A 16,356-nucleotide genomic window follows, 5' to 3' on the forward strand; every position below is an offset into this window, starting at 1 on the left:
GAGGAGAGAGCACATATAAATGGGTTCATTATATTTATGTTTTGTGTTTAAATGTGATTTCAATGCAAGAGCTTTATCAGTATATTGAAGGGTTGTTAAAAGCACTAGTCTATATGCCAAAACTCATAAGGCTCAATCGAGGTTGGGTCATGAATGAACTTTGTTAGGAAAACCCACGGGGCATTAAACTGAAGTGATGATATTTGAACCATTTCATTCATCTCAGCAGCTCCTATTTCTCAATCAACGCCATTAAAAAAATTTAAACTAATTCTTATCTCTCAACATATCCCATATCATACCTAATATACCATTAATCACGGACTCAGAGTTAAGCTAGCTAGTTTGATCGTCAATGATGTGGCGGTACCTGCTGCGACTTGGGAAGACTTTAGTGCCGAATACCGAATTTTGTGAAGATATGTGGAAATAGCACTTTGCAGATTGTCAAATACTTGTTTCTTTTCCCTAATTTTTTCTTTATAAGCTTGAAACTACGAGGAATTCTGTGAAAAGATTAGTTGACGAGTTGGGGTTTGGTAGAAAGTCTCGTATGTTTCTTCGGGCTATGGGATAATAAGTTAAATGATTACAGAAAATTGGGAGCTTAAATTAAAGATTTATAGGAGCCTCGTATTTAGTGAAGAAAAAATGGCATGCTTATTATTTAATGTGATAATGTAAGTTTCAGTTATGTATATCTGATTATAAATATTAGTGTAATGTTTGCTATAACAATAGTTATAAATATCTGTGTAATTAGTATTAAAAAAAGAAGAAGAGCATGCATAGATATATTTTTGTCCACATTGGTTTTCTAATTTGCTCAATTTACTTGTTTTTTTTTCCTCACAATTACAAGAAATTGACTTGTGCTTTTCTTCTATTGCGTGCAATTAGAATTTTGATTTTAGAATAGACAATCTGATAACATAATTATCCATTTATTAATTTCATATAAGGGCAAAATGAGAGTCGTAAAACTTATCACTGGGGGATAATGGGAAAAAGTGATGCGGCTACATATCAGTACTCTTGTGAGTGTTGGTTCAGCTCAATATCTCTCCGTACAAGGCCCAACTACAATTTGACTCCTCTGAGCCCATTTGTTTCATAGTCCATGCTACCTTCGATTTTTGCACTAGAGAATAAAGATAGATTATATAAATAAAGTAAAAGGGGTTTATTCGTCGAGAGCATTTGAATAAAGGTGTTAAGATAACCAAAAGCGGTTTTAACTATAACAATATTCCAAACCAATCATATTATATGAATATTTAGCCAAGCGGAAATAGAATAATATCATCTAGATTCCTTATTTCTTATATGTTTGTCAATGATAACATAGCGTGCCCATTGTTTGAAGTAGGTCCTGTAGCCCAAGCTTGTTTTTTTATCTTTATTATGGGTTTCGGTCAAACTTAAGAATACAGTAAATGTCGTTTGGGAAGGCTCTGCTCAGGGACATATTTAAGTACAATGGACAACCTATATTCTTATTCGAGGAAACGTAATAAATTAGGGATCGTGATGAAATTAGAACAATCATAGATTTGCAAATACAACGGTCAGAAAAGGTTTTAATAAGTTTTATTTAAAAGAAAAAAAGAAAATAAATACAAAAGGAGCGTAATCGTAAAACCTGAGAGAAGAATTATAGAAACCCCAAATACTCTTTTTTAGCTCTCAACTCAACACCATATGCTGCAATGTGCTAAAGTCTTGGCAACGCTTACATTCAACTGCCGCCGTATTTCCTCTCAACTCTTTCGCTGTCAAAACACTAAACCCTCCTCCGCCACCAATCTCCGCCGCATCTGCGCGATGCCGTCTCCAAATCAAGTCAAAGACGAAGAGTATCTCAACAAAGTCATTCCCAAACGTATCAGTCTCTTCCAGTCTCTTCAGTCCGAACAACAAGCCCGCCTCCAGTCTCTCCCCCATGATCCCATCAAGTAATTCCTTTTTTTTTTCCTTTCTTTCTGGTTTTTTTTTCTTCTATTTCTTTAATGGGTATCTGCTTTTATTTTTTATTTTTTATTTTTTAGGATTACTCTGCCCGATGGGTCTGTGAAAGAAGGCAAGAGATGGGAGACTTCGCCCATGGATATTGCTCAGGGAATTTCGAAGAGTTTGGCGGCCAATGCTTTGATTTCCATGGTGAATGGTGTTTTGTGGGACATGACTAGGCCCTTAGAGGCCGATTGTGACCTCAAGTTATTCACTTTTGATTCTGACGAAGGCCGTGATACTTTCTGGCACTCTAGTGCCCACATTCTAGGACAGGTATTATCACTTGAGTTTTCTCTTATACTTGTGGGGTGGGTTGATTGTGCGGTAATTTTGATGTTGTTTTCTTGTCTTTTGCTGCTGGTGTAGGCAATTGAGCAGCAGTATGGTTGTAAGTTGTGTATTGGGCCATGCACAACAAGAGGAGAGGTACTTTGTTTGATAACATTGTTAATCTTGAGACTTATAAATTTATTTATTTATTTATTATTATTATTATTATTTTTGTATTATATGAATTTGTTGAGTGAATTAATCTATCTATATCTTCATTGATTGTTTTATGAGAATGTGATTGTATGAAAATGATGTTAGTATTCAGAATGCAAGAGATTCTTCAGATGAGATTCAATAGGGTGATGCTATTTGTTATAATTCTTGTCACTATCACGTGTGAAGCTTTACATTTTGTATTACATCAGTTCAGCTTCCATTTTTCGAGTAATATTCTGTATCTTCAAGTTCTATGCATCTTCTTTTTTGATGATTAGACAAATTAGTTTGTCAAAGCGGTGGAAAATTGTTACAATTAAGATAAGCATAATATTTTTCTTCCAATCGTTTGATACTGTTTAATTTTAACTCTGCATTGAGTTATTATTGAAACTCATTTGAAATGAAATAAGAGAAATGTCTGCAAATGGCAAATTGCACAATCCTTGCTTTGCTGGTTTAGATTGTCATGAGTTTTTTTATTGCTACTTATGATGTGTAAATCAGATTCTCTTCTTATAAGATGCGGTATTCTTTTGCAGGGTTTCTATTATGATGCATTTTATGGGGACTTGGGCTTGAATCCAGATCACTTCAAGTCAATTGATTCAGAAGCAGATAAAGCTGCCAAGGTAGTACTTTTGGTTTCTTGTTTTGATTAGTTAACTGCTCAGACAACTTTTTTCCAGTACTTGTAAATCAGCAGTTGTTTTCTTTATGAATGCAAAGGCTTGATGTTTGATGTTTTGATTTCTTTTTTGCTTCCAATGGTGGAGAATTGTGCCCTACTTCATGTTACTAAATAATTTGATTGTTCAATGTTTCAGGAAAAGCAGCCTTTTGAGCGCATTGAAGTTACAAGAGATCAGGCTCTTGAGATGTTTTCCGACAACAATTTTAAGGTCAGCTAATATTCCAATTTTTACGTCATTGAAACTAAATATTTCCAAATTATTTCCCTACATATGTTTATTTGTTTAATTTTCTTCATTTTAGTTTTTTTTCCTTTTTCTGATTCTTTTTCCTTTCGTAATTAGGTTGAAATAATCAATGATCTGCCTGCTGACAAAACTATCACAGTGTACAGATGTGGTCCCTTGGTTGATTTGTGTCGTGGACCTCATATACCAAATACATCATTTGTGAAAGGATTTGGGTGTTTGAAGGTGATGCCTCATGTGAATGTTAAAGCTTATATTTGCCAGTGTTTGTTATGCTGAAAGATTCATAATTCAGGCTTCATCGGCTTATTGGAGGGGGAACAAGGATCGTGAGAGTTTACAGAGAGTTTATGGAATATCATACCCTGATAAAAAACGGTTGAAGGTAGGTTTCTGCTTCTGGCTCCTTGTAGATACATTTGTTCTGCCTGTTGTCACGCCCTTACTGTTGTTGGGTGTAAAGCTCACGCACAGCACCTTAATTTACGGCTGTTTTGGGCTTTTAGGTGTCCTAGCTTGCTTAGGACGGTGCTGTACATATTTAGGAGGTAGATACTTTCCCAATTAGACTAGGAGTAGGCTTTCCTAAAGCGAATCCTGCATAGATTTTGTTTTGCCTTTTAAGCATGTATTCTTCTCATTAGATAAGGTCTCATAAGGATGCCTTATAGTTGTAGCATACTTAAACTTGTATATAAAGACCTCTTTACTGGCAATAATACAACAGGCTCTACGCCATAATTAATTTTATTCTCTGTACCTTCTTCTTCTTTCCTCTTTGGCATGTGCTTCACTCTTAAGTTAGGGTTTTTAGGTTTTAGGTTGACTTAGGCGCTAAGTGTGGTCAGATTTGGCGATTAAGGCCGCATGCTACATTAAGGCATAACACTGAGTGCACTATTAGATGCATCAGCTGCTTTGTCAAACTGCTGAATATTTCAGGGTTTTGCTCTTTCTCCATTTGAAACTCGGTGTTACTTTAACTGGATAGGCATTTTAGATATCCTCTAGTCTCAAGTGAAGGTAGTCTGAGGAGAATTATAAATATTTCCATAGTATAAATGCGCGTATGGTTATAGAAATTTGTAGTGAATGCTTCCATCCTTTTATTTGTTTATATTAATAATTCATTGTTGATTGAAATGCCATGATATGCACATGTAATGCATTAAGAAATTTATGGAATAGTCAAACTTTTTGTGTAAATCAAAGATTGGTAAGAATAAGTTTTTTTTTTCCCCTGGATTGTTGGATGGGACTAAAATTTACTTTTATGTACTATTTCATCGCACAATATCTTGTGCGTGCATAAGGATTTCATGAAAGTATACGAGTCAATTTTCTTGTTAAAGTACTGGACATAGAGAAAGTACTGAAGGTTCTAGTTGGTTCAGTTAGTTAGATGAGTTGTGGTGGTACAAGAGATTTGGGGTCTGAATCCTTTCACATGGGTGGGGAGGAAATTTGGTTACCCTCTTGCTACTAATAAAACAAAATATATGGAAATCAGAGAAAGTCATTGAAAAATTTTGCTACGACTTGTAGTGTAAATGGGTGGATGGTCTTTGTCTGATATAATTTTGTGTGAGTGAAATTTAAAAAAGATGAGACATACATTTACTTTTTCAAATAAGTTTAAATCTATTTTTGAAACAGCCAAGAAGAATGTCCTAAATTTGTTGGAGGGATTAGTTTGGATTGTGATCTGTATTCCAAGGACAAGAAAATGGTCTTTTGGATTTTCTTTTTGTTCATTGGCTTTGAAATGACATTCTGGTCTGACTAATGTTGATTTTCGTCCAGGAATATATTGAACTGCTTAAGGAGGCAGAGAAATATGACCACAGAGAACTGGGAAAAAAACAAGAGCTTTTCTTTAATCACCCTCTTAGGTACTACACGAGTTGATAACTGGGCTTTGCTTAACATGTCAAGATTGTCCATGATATTAATTTGTTCATCTTTTATGAATTTCAGCCCAGGAAGCTGGTTCTTCCTTCCTCTTGGTACTCGAATTTACAACAAATTGATGGAGTTTATTAAAAAGCAATATTGGGACAGAGGTTATCAAGAGGTTAGAAATCAATTGTGATCATATTCTTTGTATGAAATACATTCTTTATAAACAAGAAAGTAACTTAACCGAGTTTTGGCAGGTTATATCACCGAATATGTATAATATGAAACTCTGGGAAACATCTGGTCATGCTGCAAATTACAAGGAGAATATGTTTTTAATTGATGTAAGCTTTTTGCATAGTTTTAGTCTATCCTCAAGTATAAAGTGTGAGAAGTATGTTTTCATTCTATTGTCCATGCATGGGTGGGTCTCATCTGTTGCCGGACTTATTAACCTTAATTCTTTTGGATATGGCCCATTTGGGAAAGATGATCATTCATATACACATTAAATGTAATTTAGGGACTGTTTATTAACTTGTTCAAAGTTCTGTAAGTGACAAACTTTTATGGGAGAGACTTAAGCCAGTGGCAGACTTATTAGAGGGGTTGACCAGGCTATAGCCCAGTCTGTCGCAAAAAAAAAAAAAATTATTAATATGTTTGTTTATATTTACAAAATTGCCACTGTATATATAACACACATGTTCCAATTTTTATATAGTTGGTACCTTCCCTTTGCTGATCACTCACCAAGCAAATAGCAGATGCTTGCTTGTATTGTGGTCCTCTTCCCAGCCATTTCCACTCCACTTTTAATGATCCATTCCTCCATTTTCTCTAGTTATTATCCAATTAAGGAAAGAAAATTGTATTCTATTATTGATTCATAAAAGCTTATTATTTATCTTATTAGGGTTTTTAACTTATTATTCCCTGATGTTTTAAACATGGTTGGGGTTTGTTTTGGATAGAGATTGAAGTGTGTATTCACACACACACACACATGCATGCGTATGTATACACACACTTATCTTTTACCTTTTTTTAATAATTATTTTTGTTGAGAGAACCAATTTTTAGGGATAATGCTCTTAATAATGTTCCCTTTGTTTGGTTGTATTTTTATTTTTTTAATGAAATTTTTATGTTTAATTATTCCATGACATAAATATTTAATTTAGGCCATGGGTACGCCCTTGACTTAAACATATGGTAGCTCATACAATTTTCGTGTGTTACAAAGGTAGGGTGAATTTGCAATCTCTGTAGTTTTACTTTGGTCTAAGCTTTCAGATCAAAATGGTGTTCAGTTTTAGCATATATAATTTTGCCATGGGAAGGGGCTTATGTCATGAAATGTGGAGTTTCTGGTTGATTACCAGTGTTCTTGTGTGGTCTTTTCGGCTTTTGAATTAAGTTCGAAATCTAAGTTGGGTTCTGGGTTCCGAATATATTAGCCTATACGCTTGCTTGTTTCTGGATTTAATGTATTCTTATAAGTTTCTTGGCAAAGCAAAGCAGTTGTCATTTATTATCATACTGTATCAGGTCTTCTTTAGTATGCTGATACTGAATTTTTGATACAGATTGAAAAACAAGAATTTGGTTTGAAACCAATGAATTGCCCAGGGCACTGCTTGATGTTTGACCATAAGGTTCGTTCATACAGAGGTAAGTTCATTTGACATCAAATTTTTTCCTCTTGAAACAATATTTTTTTTCTTTGCAGTTCTTTCACTTTAATTGATTCTGAACATATGGATTTAGACATGAATTATTTTTGTGTTATTTCTTTCCTATTCTTAATGTTGATATTATTGAGTGGAACATATACCAGTGTTGATGAATATATATTTTGTAAATGTAAAGGGTAACACTCTGCTATGCTATCATTTCATGCCTCGGCATCTTTTTATGCAAGTGTCTAGAAAGCTTCTTACTGTTGAATTGATATTTCTATTTTCCTTGTTGCATTCACATGCACTGGGGGAGTTCTTACCTGCTGTTATTGATGGTTGCTTAAAGTTGCTTTGCATATGATTTAGATTTGGAAAGTTGCTATGTTTGAACAAGAATTTTCTTATTATGTTGTTAATACGAGAGGGTGAAGGTTAGTATATTCGCATCATAACCTTTGTTGCTAATGATTAAGATTGTTGTCTATGTTAATTGGGAATAAAACCAGATGCTTACTGTATTATCTTCTTTTGTATCATGCATTAGTGCATTGAATGTATGATAGTGTATCGGAGAGTGACATGATGAGGAATTGGGAAAAACTATTATGTCCAGCTTTCAACAAAACTATTATGCTATGTTTACTTAGTGTGAGGAGTGTGGAATCCACTCCCACTTCTTCCTTTTTCTACCCTTATTTTATTAAATTTAATAAAATAAATAAATGATATCATATTTATTTAAATAATAATATTATATTATTTTATAAATTACATTTATTAAAAATAATAATTTACATTGTTTCTAAGTTAAAATTATTTAAAAATAATATTATTATATTCATAAAGAATTAATAACATTATTATATACTATTTTTGTTTGAAAATATAATATTATTATATTTATTTAAAAATAATAGTATTATATTTATTTAATATTAATAATTAATAATAATAAATAGTTTATTCTAGGAAAATATTAATTTTGTACTATATTATTAATAATACTATTTTATTTGTGTTGTTCTTATCAATAATTTTTAATTTACATAATTAAAATTAAAATAAATAAAAACTGTGATTTACACAATTAAGAATATTAATAATTATTATTAATTTACAAATATAATAAAATAAATATTTTATTTTTCAAATATATTTTTATTAATTTTGTAATTAAAAACTACAATTTATTAAATAAGGGTAAAAGTGTAATTTGAAACCGTTTACTCATAATCCAAGACAAAGTAAACACATAAATTGGATTCTGATTTCGATTCCATACTCTCATTCCAGTGTAAGTAAACAATCTACTTCCACTCCCACTCCACACTCCTAATTCTAGGATTCCCACTCCAATCCAAAATGTAAAGACTACTTTATGACACAGTATATATTCAGTCTCTCTCTCTCTAGCCATATATAGTATAGGGTCATCCAATTGCAACCTCCATTTTGCACCATTCTTTCCTGATTGTTTAGCATGCTTTTGCAGAACTACCTCTGCGACTGGCTGATTTTGGGGTCTTGCATCGGAATGAAGCCAGTGGAGCACTCACTGGATTAACTCGTGTCAGGAGATTTCAGCAGGTATTTTCAGATGTGGTCTATTGTTATTAGAGTTTAATCTATAGTCAAATTGGGACTGGCCTGCACCCTTATGTCTGGGGTTCTCAGTTTTATATACCTTTTGGAGCTGAATACATACATTTTCTCTAGGTTTTCTTTTCATAATTATGTTAATTTGTATAAATCATAAGCTACTTTCTGTCTCAAGCTATATAATTTTCTGGACATGAATTTACCCTATTTGATGAATATAAATCTGCGTGTTGTCACAGGATGACGCTCATATTTTCTGCAGGGAGTCCCAGGTGAGTTGAAATTGATTGAAATCTATCATGAGTTTCTTATTTGTAGATGGTCTCTAACCATTGTGGTTCATTTTTTCAGATAAAAGACGAAGTAAGGGGTGTCCTAGAGTTCATTGATTATGCCTACAGAATATTCGGGTTCACATATGAGCTGAAGCTATCAACTGTATGATACCTTCTTCTTATCAAATTTAATCTCATATTCCTGAAATGTTTATGATGTTTTCTTGAAACTTCTTGTTGATAGTATGTCCCTTCCAATTTTTCCCCCTAATTTGTGAAAGAAAATAGTGTAGTTATTTATCCATATTTGTACTTCAATGCACGTCTGTGTGGTGGTTGTTGTGGGCAAATGGGGAGGCAGATTGCGTTGAAATAAATGATCTGCATCGTACTCTCTGCACTAGAATTTTATATACTGGGTAATTATTTTAGAAAGCCATCCTTTGTGTGCTGAAATGTAGGATATTTGCATATCTGTCTATCATTTTGTTGCACGTGTATGTGCGTGTGTAAATAGACTGTATTGGTTCCATGATACAATCATATGTCCATATATCCTATCGTCGTGTTGAAATGGATCATGTTCATTTATTTTTGTTACAAATATCTGTAATTGTAGAGGCCTGAAAAGTATCTTGGGGACTTGGCAACTTGGGAGAAAGCCGAAGCTGCTCTTACAGAAGCATTGAATGAGTTTGGGAAGCCATGGCAGGTTAATATTTTTGTGACATTCAGTCAATTCATAGGTGGAGTTTCTTGGAGTCTATTTTGAACTAGTTTTTGTTGGTGAATCTATTTACTCCTGTGGTTTTTTACATTTCATATTTTTTTGGGTGACGTTGGCTGTCATTATCCTCACCGCCTTCTGCCCAATTGAATTGCAATATGAAATTATTGAGCTAAGTGTTGGTGCCCTTTTGTTTTGAAAAATTATCTTTGATGATGTAAAATGTCTCTCCACTTGAAATGCTTATTTTCCCTTTTGAAAGAAAAATATCAGCTGCATTATGAGGATTCTATGGTTATATTTCAGAAAGTATAAGAAAGAAAATCTTTCATGGTTGTTGATTATGTCATCGGTAGTTTTACATTGGTTTTCAGTCATCTGTGTTTTTGCATGCTGTGCCAGATAAATGAAGGGGATGGAGCATTTTATGGACCAAAGATTGATATCAGTGTATCTGATGCATTGAAGAGGAAATTCCAGTGTGCTACTTTGCAGGTTCTCAATATTCATTGTTATTTGCTTGTGCGTTTAATCCATTATGTTGTGTTGCAGAATGATCACATATATAGATTTTGCCTGTGTTGCAGCTTGACTTTCAGCTTCCTGATCGTTTCAACTTGGGTTACTCAGCGGAAGATGAAGCCAAGACAGAGAGACCTGTTATGATACACAGAGCGATATTGGGGTCTGTTGAACGTATGTTTGCTATACTGTTGGAACATTACAAGGGGAAGTGGCCTTTTTGGCTCAGTCCACGTCAAGCAATTGTTTGCCCTGTGTCAGAGAAATCCCAACCATATGCTTTACAGGTAGTGTACCTTATTTCTTTTGGATGCTTATTGCCTGATTGGCTTGATGTCATCACCATCTAGCTTCTGGACTCCTATACTTTTGTATTTCTGCATATCCCTGTCCACTGATAAGCTGGGATTGGCTTAAATCATTCCCGTATCATGTTATATGTACTCTTTATAGACGAGTGATGATTTTGGTTTGCCCTGGCTTATCATTTATGGTATGTTTGTATAATCACCCAAGAATCTTTGTTAGCTTCCTCAGTGACTGTAAATTCAGTTTTGAATCATCATTATTATAATGTGATAGTTACCAAGAAACTTATTAAATTTATATTCAATTTGTGTGTTGCATGGGTTAGTAGTTAATGGTTTCAACTCTCAACTATAATGGCTCTTTTGTACTCTATAAGTGATGATGTTAACTGGTTTGATTTATTTCTTAAGTTTTCTTTTTTAACTTAATAGGTGCGGGATCATATTTATCGAGCCGGTTATTATGTTGATGTGGATACAACAGACAGAAAGATTCAGAAAAAGGTTACAACCTCGAACTTTGAAATTAAAAATCCACATTATTTCTACTGCCCCATGCTCTTGGTAATCTTACCTACTGTATACTGCTCTTGGTAATCTTACACAATGTATGGTTCACTTCCATTTTCTAATTAAGAATGCATTACTGGCTTACAATAATGTTTGTCTTGTGCTGAATAGTCATTGTACATGGTTTCTTGAAAATTCTTCAGTTCTACTGAAGAATTTGGTGCTCATGATAATAATTTCTGCTGCCAGCCCAATAGCTTTGTACATGCCCGGAGTACATATATTGAAGTTGTATTCTCATGTTGGGAGGAGTTGGTTGCTGGCATCAACATTTACCCTATACGGGTATCTGTATGTTAAATATTACAGTTTTTGTTATTTTAGCATTGTAGATGATGTGCAATATAAATCATTGATTATCAAAACCTGTCCCATTATTTGCACATCATATGCTGTTCTTCCAACATGCTAACTTAGTGTATGGCACATAATTTTTGTTGCTTTTCACTGATGGGCTTTCTGCAGGTACGGGAAGCACAGTTGGCACAGTATAATTTTATATTGGTGGTTGGTGAAGAGGAAGCCAAAAGTGGACAGGTTCTACCCACTTTCATAAACTGAATTTTGGTGGTTTTTGTTTTCTCGATGGCATTCTATTCACTTTGATGGTGTGTTCTTTGGAGTTGTTATTGTGTGCTTTGTTTGCATGCTTTATAGTGTTTTACATCTGGACATATGAAGAAGACTGCGTTATAAATGCTTGAAATCACCGTCATGGCATTTGAAATCTTACTGTTCAGTGGAGTCATGCATTTTCTGTGGAATGCCATGAGAGACAGCATTTTCCATGCACCTGCTGCTACCTAATTTTATAAGGAATTGCCTATAATTAAGAGCATGTTGCCATATAATGCTTGCTTGCTTAAATGTAAAAATCCGTATGAAATTCTTTTTGCATATGTTGTAGGGATTTTGAATTTCTAACAATCTGAGTTTGATTCTTATCGCTTGCAGGTTAGTGTCCGGGTGAGAGATCAGGGTGACCATTCAAATATGAGCATCGAGGACCTACTAAAACACTTCAAGGAAAAACTTGAAGCATTTCAATAGGACGCTTAACCATTGAAGTGGAATGCAAATTTTCATTAAAACACCTCATAAAGACAAGAAAGAGCTGCTAGAAATTATTCACTCGATTATTCCCTACTTGTTTGAAATCAAAATCAGATTTTGATTTGTAAGGCAGATTGTTTAATTTTCTATTTAACAATTAAAGGCAAGAGTTCAAGTTGTAATTTTTTTGCTCTTTATTTATTATTCGGATTGGAGACAAATTTACTCATCGGCTCAATTATTTTAGTGGAGTCAAGCTAAGCAATTCCTTGGACGAAAATGATATCTATTTGGGTCCACATACGTCGGTACTTATTTTGGTGGAGGAAAAATCAATGTAACCCGACAGTTGGTGGGTAAAATTTCTGACATATCTGTATTCGTTTTTTTTTTTTTTTCTAGGGATTTTGTTTTTGAGTTGAAATTTGATATTGAAAATTTATCAACATGGCATTTTTTTAAATTATCACCGCAAAGTGCTTCTAAATATGTATATATATTAATGAAAAACAAGAGCATAATAAATGACACGCATTTGTATAATTAACTGGAGTAAGAATTATATGATCATGATATTAATAATATATGCTAGGAATCTAAGACTTCAAAAAGCTTCCACAGCTAGGAAAGCATCTATCTGTTTATGACAAACGCTGAATGGGGACGTAAAATACCAGGGAAAGCTAACGACGTTAGAGATACTCATCACTTGATTCCTAGATAAAAATATTAAGGTTTTGTGTCTCGTTGCATCATCGTAAATCAATTTTGATGGTGATGAAAGTGATGTTGATAACCAGACATTGAACTGCTACACTCACCCACATCACGATCATGAGGCCTCCTGCAGTAGTCTTCGTCGGTGTCTTCTTTGGCAACTTTCTCCGCTTGAATGAACTCCATTGGCCTTTGATGAGCGGCGGACACGAACGGTGACATTAGTGGTGGCTGTGACTCGCCGTAGTCTCCCGAAGGAGGAGGTGGGACCACTGAGGGGAGCTTCGAGAGGAGAGCTTCCAGGCTGCTCATTGAAGGAGTGATCTTCATTGCACTACTCGGTTGATTGAAATGGTCATAGTATTGATGATGATGATGATCAAGTGGTAGTGCTGCTGCAAGGGGGTTTTGAATTTGATAGTGGTGCCATGCCTCTGCTGGTGCATGATACCCATCTATTTTGAAAGGGTACGCCGAAGACGATGGGTGTGGCAGCAGCACCCCAGGGATGCTTTCTATGTAGCTGAACTTTTTTCTTAGTAGAACAACGTAGCTCAAGTCCTCAACTACCTTGTTAACAGCTCCCAATTGAACAACACCTTCTCTAACAGCAATCAAGGCTATGGTCTGCAATTATATAATTATTATTATCATTCATGAGTTTAAATTAATAAAAAAAAACACATGCTAAAATCATCATATCATTTGTTAAGAAATGATAAATGTTAATGCAATATTATACCTTTATACCAGACTGGAACTGGGCTTCCCAAGTCCTGGGGTGCTGTAAAACAAGATGGATATTTCTGTAAGAAAACAGACGTTTTTCTTTCTGAAAGAAAGTGCAACATGAAATGAATCTTTAACACATATAAGCTTATTATTACTGAGTCTGCTGCGTTATGCCATGCTGACAAGAAGTTGATCTCTTGGTCATTTGGTTCTTTGTATATCCATTTATGGCTATGATCTGCAGCAACCTTTCCTATCAAACTGTACATACCAATAAATAAATAAAATAAAAACCAGAGAGAGATCAATCAAATCAAGTTTCTTGCTTGCTTTGAAATTTAATGTGTACCAGTTAGTTTTTTCACACACATACCCTTCGCCATAGTTGTAGATTTCATGGGACATTTTGAAGAAAAGCTCTGGTTGAAGCCCTTGATAGTGTTGAAATTCACAGTTGCCATAAACTGAAGAGCTTGGACAATCTCCAGAATTGATCTCAGCTGCTGTTGAAGCAGCAAAGTTGCAGAAACCATCTTCCCAAACCAATATCCTGCCACATGTTTAATAAATATAGCATGCTATATATTGCTAGCCTAGTAAGTTACTGATGCTAGTTATTAAGAAACTTAAAAAGCAAATACCAGTTCCTTCTGTTGCCTCTTGACCTATCATAAGCTCCTTGACCATCCCATCTATATATAAAAACAAAGAAGGGTTATATATATAATAAACATACATTAATTTATCAAATAAAACAATGCCTATTCTATCGAATGAAAATGAATTATATTAGTAGGCTAATAGCTAAGAATATATGATCATTCATTCTCTATCTTGAAAGAAACAAAACCCTATGCACATATATGTTGTGTATTTCTTGTTGGCTTACTTGGGTGGTGGATAATTTCTAGGCAAGATCCTCCAAAAAACTGCATAAACCCACTGAGAATTCTCATGAATGCATAAGCTTCTCAATGTGTGTTGAAGGAGATGAGTCATAGCTAATGGATTTAGATGTTCTTCCATCTTTCAAACTCTCTCTCTCTCTTTCTCTTCTCTTACTACTCTTTCCTCTCTCTATATCTCCCTTTGAAAGAAGGCTAAGCTCAGCAGTCAGCATATCCTATCTTGCTTTTTTATAAGCCCACACCAAGAAGCAAATCTCACATTTCTCTCTCTTTCGCTAATCTACTGTGCATTCACTTAATCTTGCTTTAAATAAAATAAATTTTTACCAAAATGGTTTCTTGAGGGCCCAACCAATTTTTTTTTTTTTTTTTGGATTCTCAACGGTCTCCGTATCAATCAATCACAAATTCAAAATATGAATCATCAGCTAGCAGAGACCAAATCTCAGTATTCATACACTACCATCATGATTCATGACTATATCTTTCTCTTCTTCAATCACATCAATGAATATAATTTTCTTACCCATCTAATATTCCGCCCCAGAAAGTGAAAAACGCGAGGAAAAACAAAAAGAAGAAGAAGAAAATTAGTTATCCATTATAATATAACTTCATTTAAAGTCAATGTAGAAAACAAAATGAATTAACTACACCGCGATTGGTTTTTAACAGCAAAAGATAAATTATTTTAAGTGGGGATATTTTTCATTTTGTTTGATTACTTGTTAGTAGTGCTATCTTGGTTTACTTGGCTTAGCTGCAAAAGTTACAAGTGTCCATTACTGCAATAAATTATATGCTAATATTTCAATATATGATACCGTTGTTGACATTTACGTTAAGAAGGCCAGCAAAGCTACGAACCCGTATCAATAGGTATTTTTGCAACATCAAGATTCAACTTTATTCACGTGTTTATGCTTCACATATATGCAGATATATATAACAATTGCATAGCACAGCTAGCTGCATATATACTTGCACCTCCCCATAAATTGTTTTAACTTTAATTTGCTTTGTCATTTGTCAAGCACATTCTCATCGCGGCTTGAATGGTGTCTATATCACTAATTCTCCTCTCTCCAATCAGGGACACCCATAATTAAAGTAGCTGGCTAGAGCATTAAATCACACCATATAATGTGTGGTAATAACTGGTTGCTGCCTGCTAGTTTTAGAGGGTTTGGTGCAATTTCAATGTATAATGTAAAGCGGTTGTAGGATAGATCAAATCGTGTTGATTTATCACAGTTTCATTTTACTTTTACACAACCTTAAACATTCACAAAAATTGATGCAAAATTAAACCCAATACGCTGTACTTTTATTTGTTTCTGGGCTCTCTCTTTTTTTTTTTTTTTTTTTTTTTCCCCCCTTCTTCCTCTCTCGTTATGAATCTGTCTCTGTGCAAGTTCCATGATGACTCAAAGGAGCTTTCAGTGCTTTCATATCATTTCCCCTTCCCTGACACCAAGAAATGTTTTTGACAGACCATTATATTCTGTCTTTGACCACCTTTAATTAATAGACTGTCCCTAACTAAGCCTTCCAATCAACGTAGAATTAATAATTTCAGCAAATAATTAACCCACCATCATTAATTTGTCACCATCAATTTCTTGATGGTGACACACAATGCTGTCTTCATTATTTCCTCTCCTCGGCTTCTTTTGAGGGCAAACCCCATTTGTTTTTTAGCGTGCAGCGATATTGAGTGTTATAAATAGGGTACTGTTAATGCTGTTTATTGATTTATTGATTAGTTTATTTGTTCTATCTAATGCAACAATGAATGTACGGTCTCCTTTAACCAAAGTAAAATAATGGAGTTTTGAGACAAGGCTCTGTACTGGTGATGTAAGCGAAAGCAACCTCTTTGGGCTACAAGTAAATGAAGTTTTGGATTTTGTTGACGGTG

At 34.3% G+C, this 16,356-nt stretch overlaps 2 protein-coding genes across 2 annotated transcripts; one reads left to right on the plus strand and one right to left on the minus strand.

The window, feature by feature from the left end:
• The first annotated feature begins 1,637 nt into the window (after positions 1–1,637).
• LOC102627861 (threonine--tRNA ligase, mitochondrial 1) lies at positions 1,638–12,449 on the plus strand. The gene is made up of 20 exons (XM_006483747.4): positions 1,638–1,955; positions 2,049–2,286; positions 2,380–2,439; positions 3,045–3,134; positions 3,330–3,404; positions 3,540–3,668; positions 3,739–3,828; positions 5,247–5,335; positions 5,421–5,517; positions 5,600–5,686; positions 6,932–7,016; positions 8,517–8,611; positions 8,863–8,895; positions 8,975–9,061; positions 9,518–9,610; positions 10,028–10,120; positions 10,213–10,434; positions 10,888–10,959; positions 11,491–11,562; positions 11,980–12,449. The coding sequence occupies exons 1-20, from the start codon at positions 1,702–1,704 to the stop codon at positions 12,073–12,075; spliced, it is 2,157 nt and encodes a 718-aa protein (XP_006483810.1). The 5' UTR covers positions 1,638–1,701; the 3' UTR covers positions 12,076–12,449.
• Positions 12,450–12,596: 147 nt separating this feature from the next.
• LOC102627572 (protein RICE SALT SENSITIVE 3-like) lies at positions 12,597–14,757 on the minus strand. Its single transcript, XM_006483746.4, has 6 exons — positions 14,417–14,757; positions 14,169–14,219; positions 13,901–14,077; positions 13,683–13,788; positions 13,538–13,579; positions 12,597–13,422 (listed from the first exon to the last, which is right to left on the minus strand). Exons 1-6 carry the CDS (start codon positions 14,551–14,553, stop codon positions 12,841–12,843), a joined length of 1,095 nt encoding a protein of 364 aa, XP_006483809.1. The 5' UTR covers positions 14,554–14,757; the 3' UTR covers positions 12,597–12,840.
• Between the last annotated feature and the right edge of the window lie 1,599 nt (positions 14,758–16,356).

The sequence above is a fragment of the Citrus sinensis genome, chromosome 4 (assembly GCF_022201045.2).
Source record: "Citrus sinensis cultivar Valencia sweet orange chromosome 4, DVS_A1.0, whole genome shotgun sequence".
Classification (NCBI taxonomy): Eukaryota; Viridiplantae; Streptophyta; class Magnoliopsida; order Sapindales; family Rutaceae; genus Citrus; species Citrus sinensis.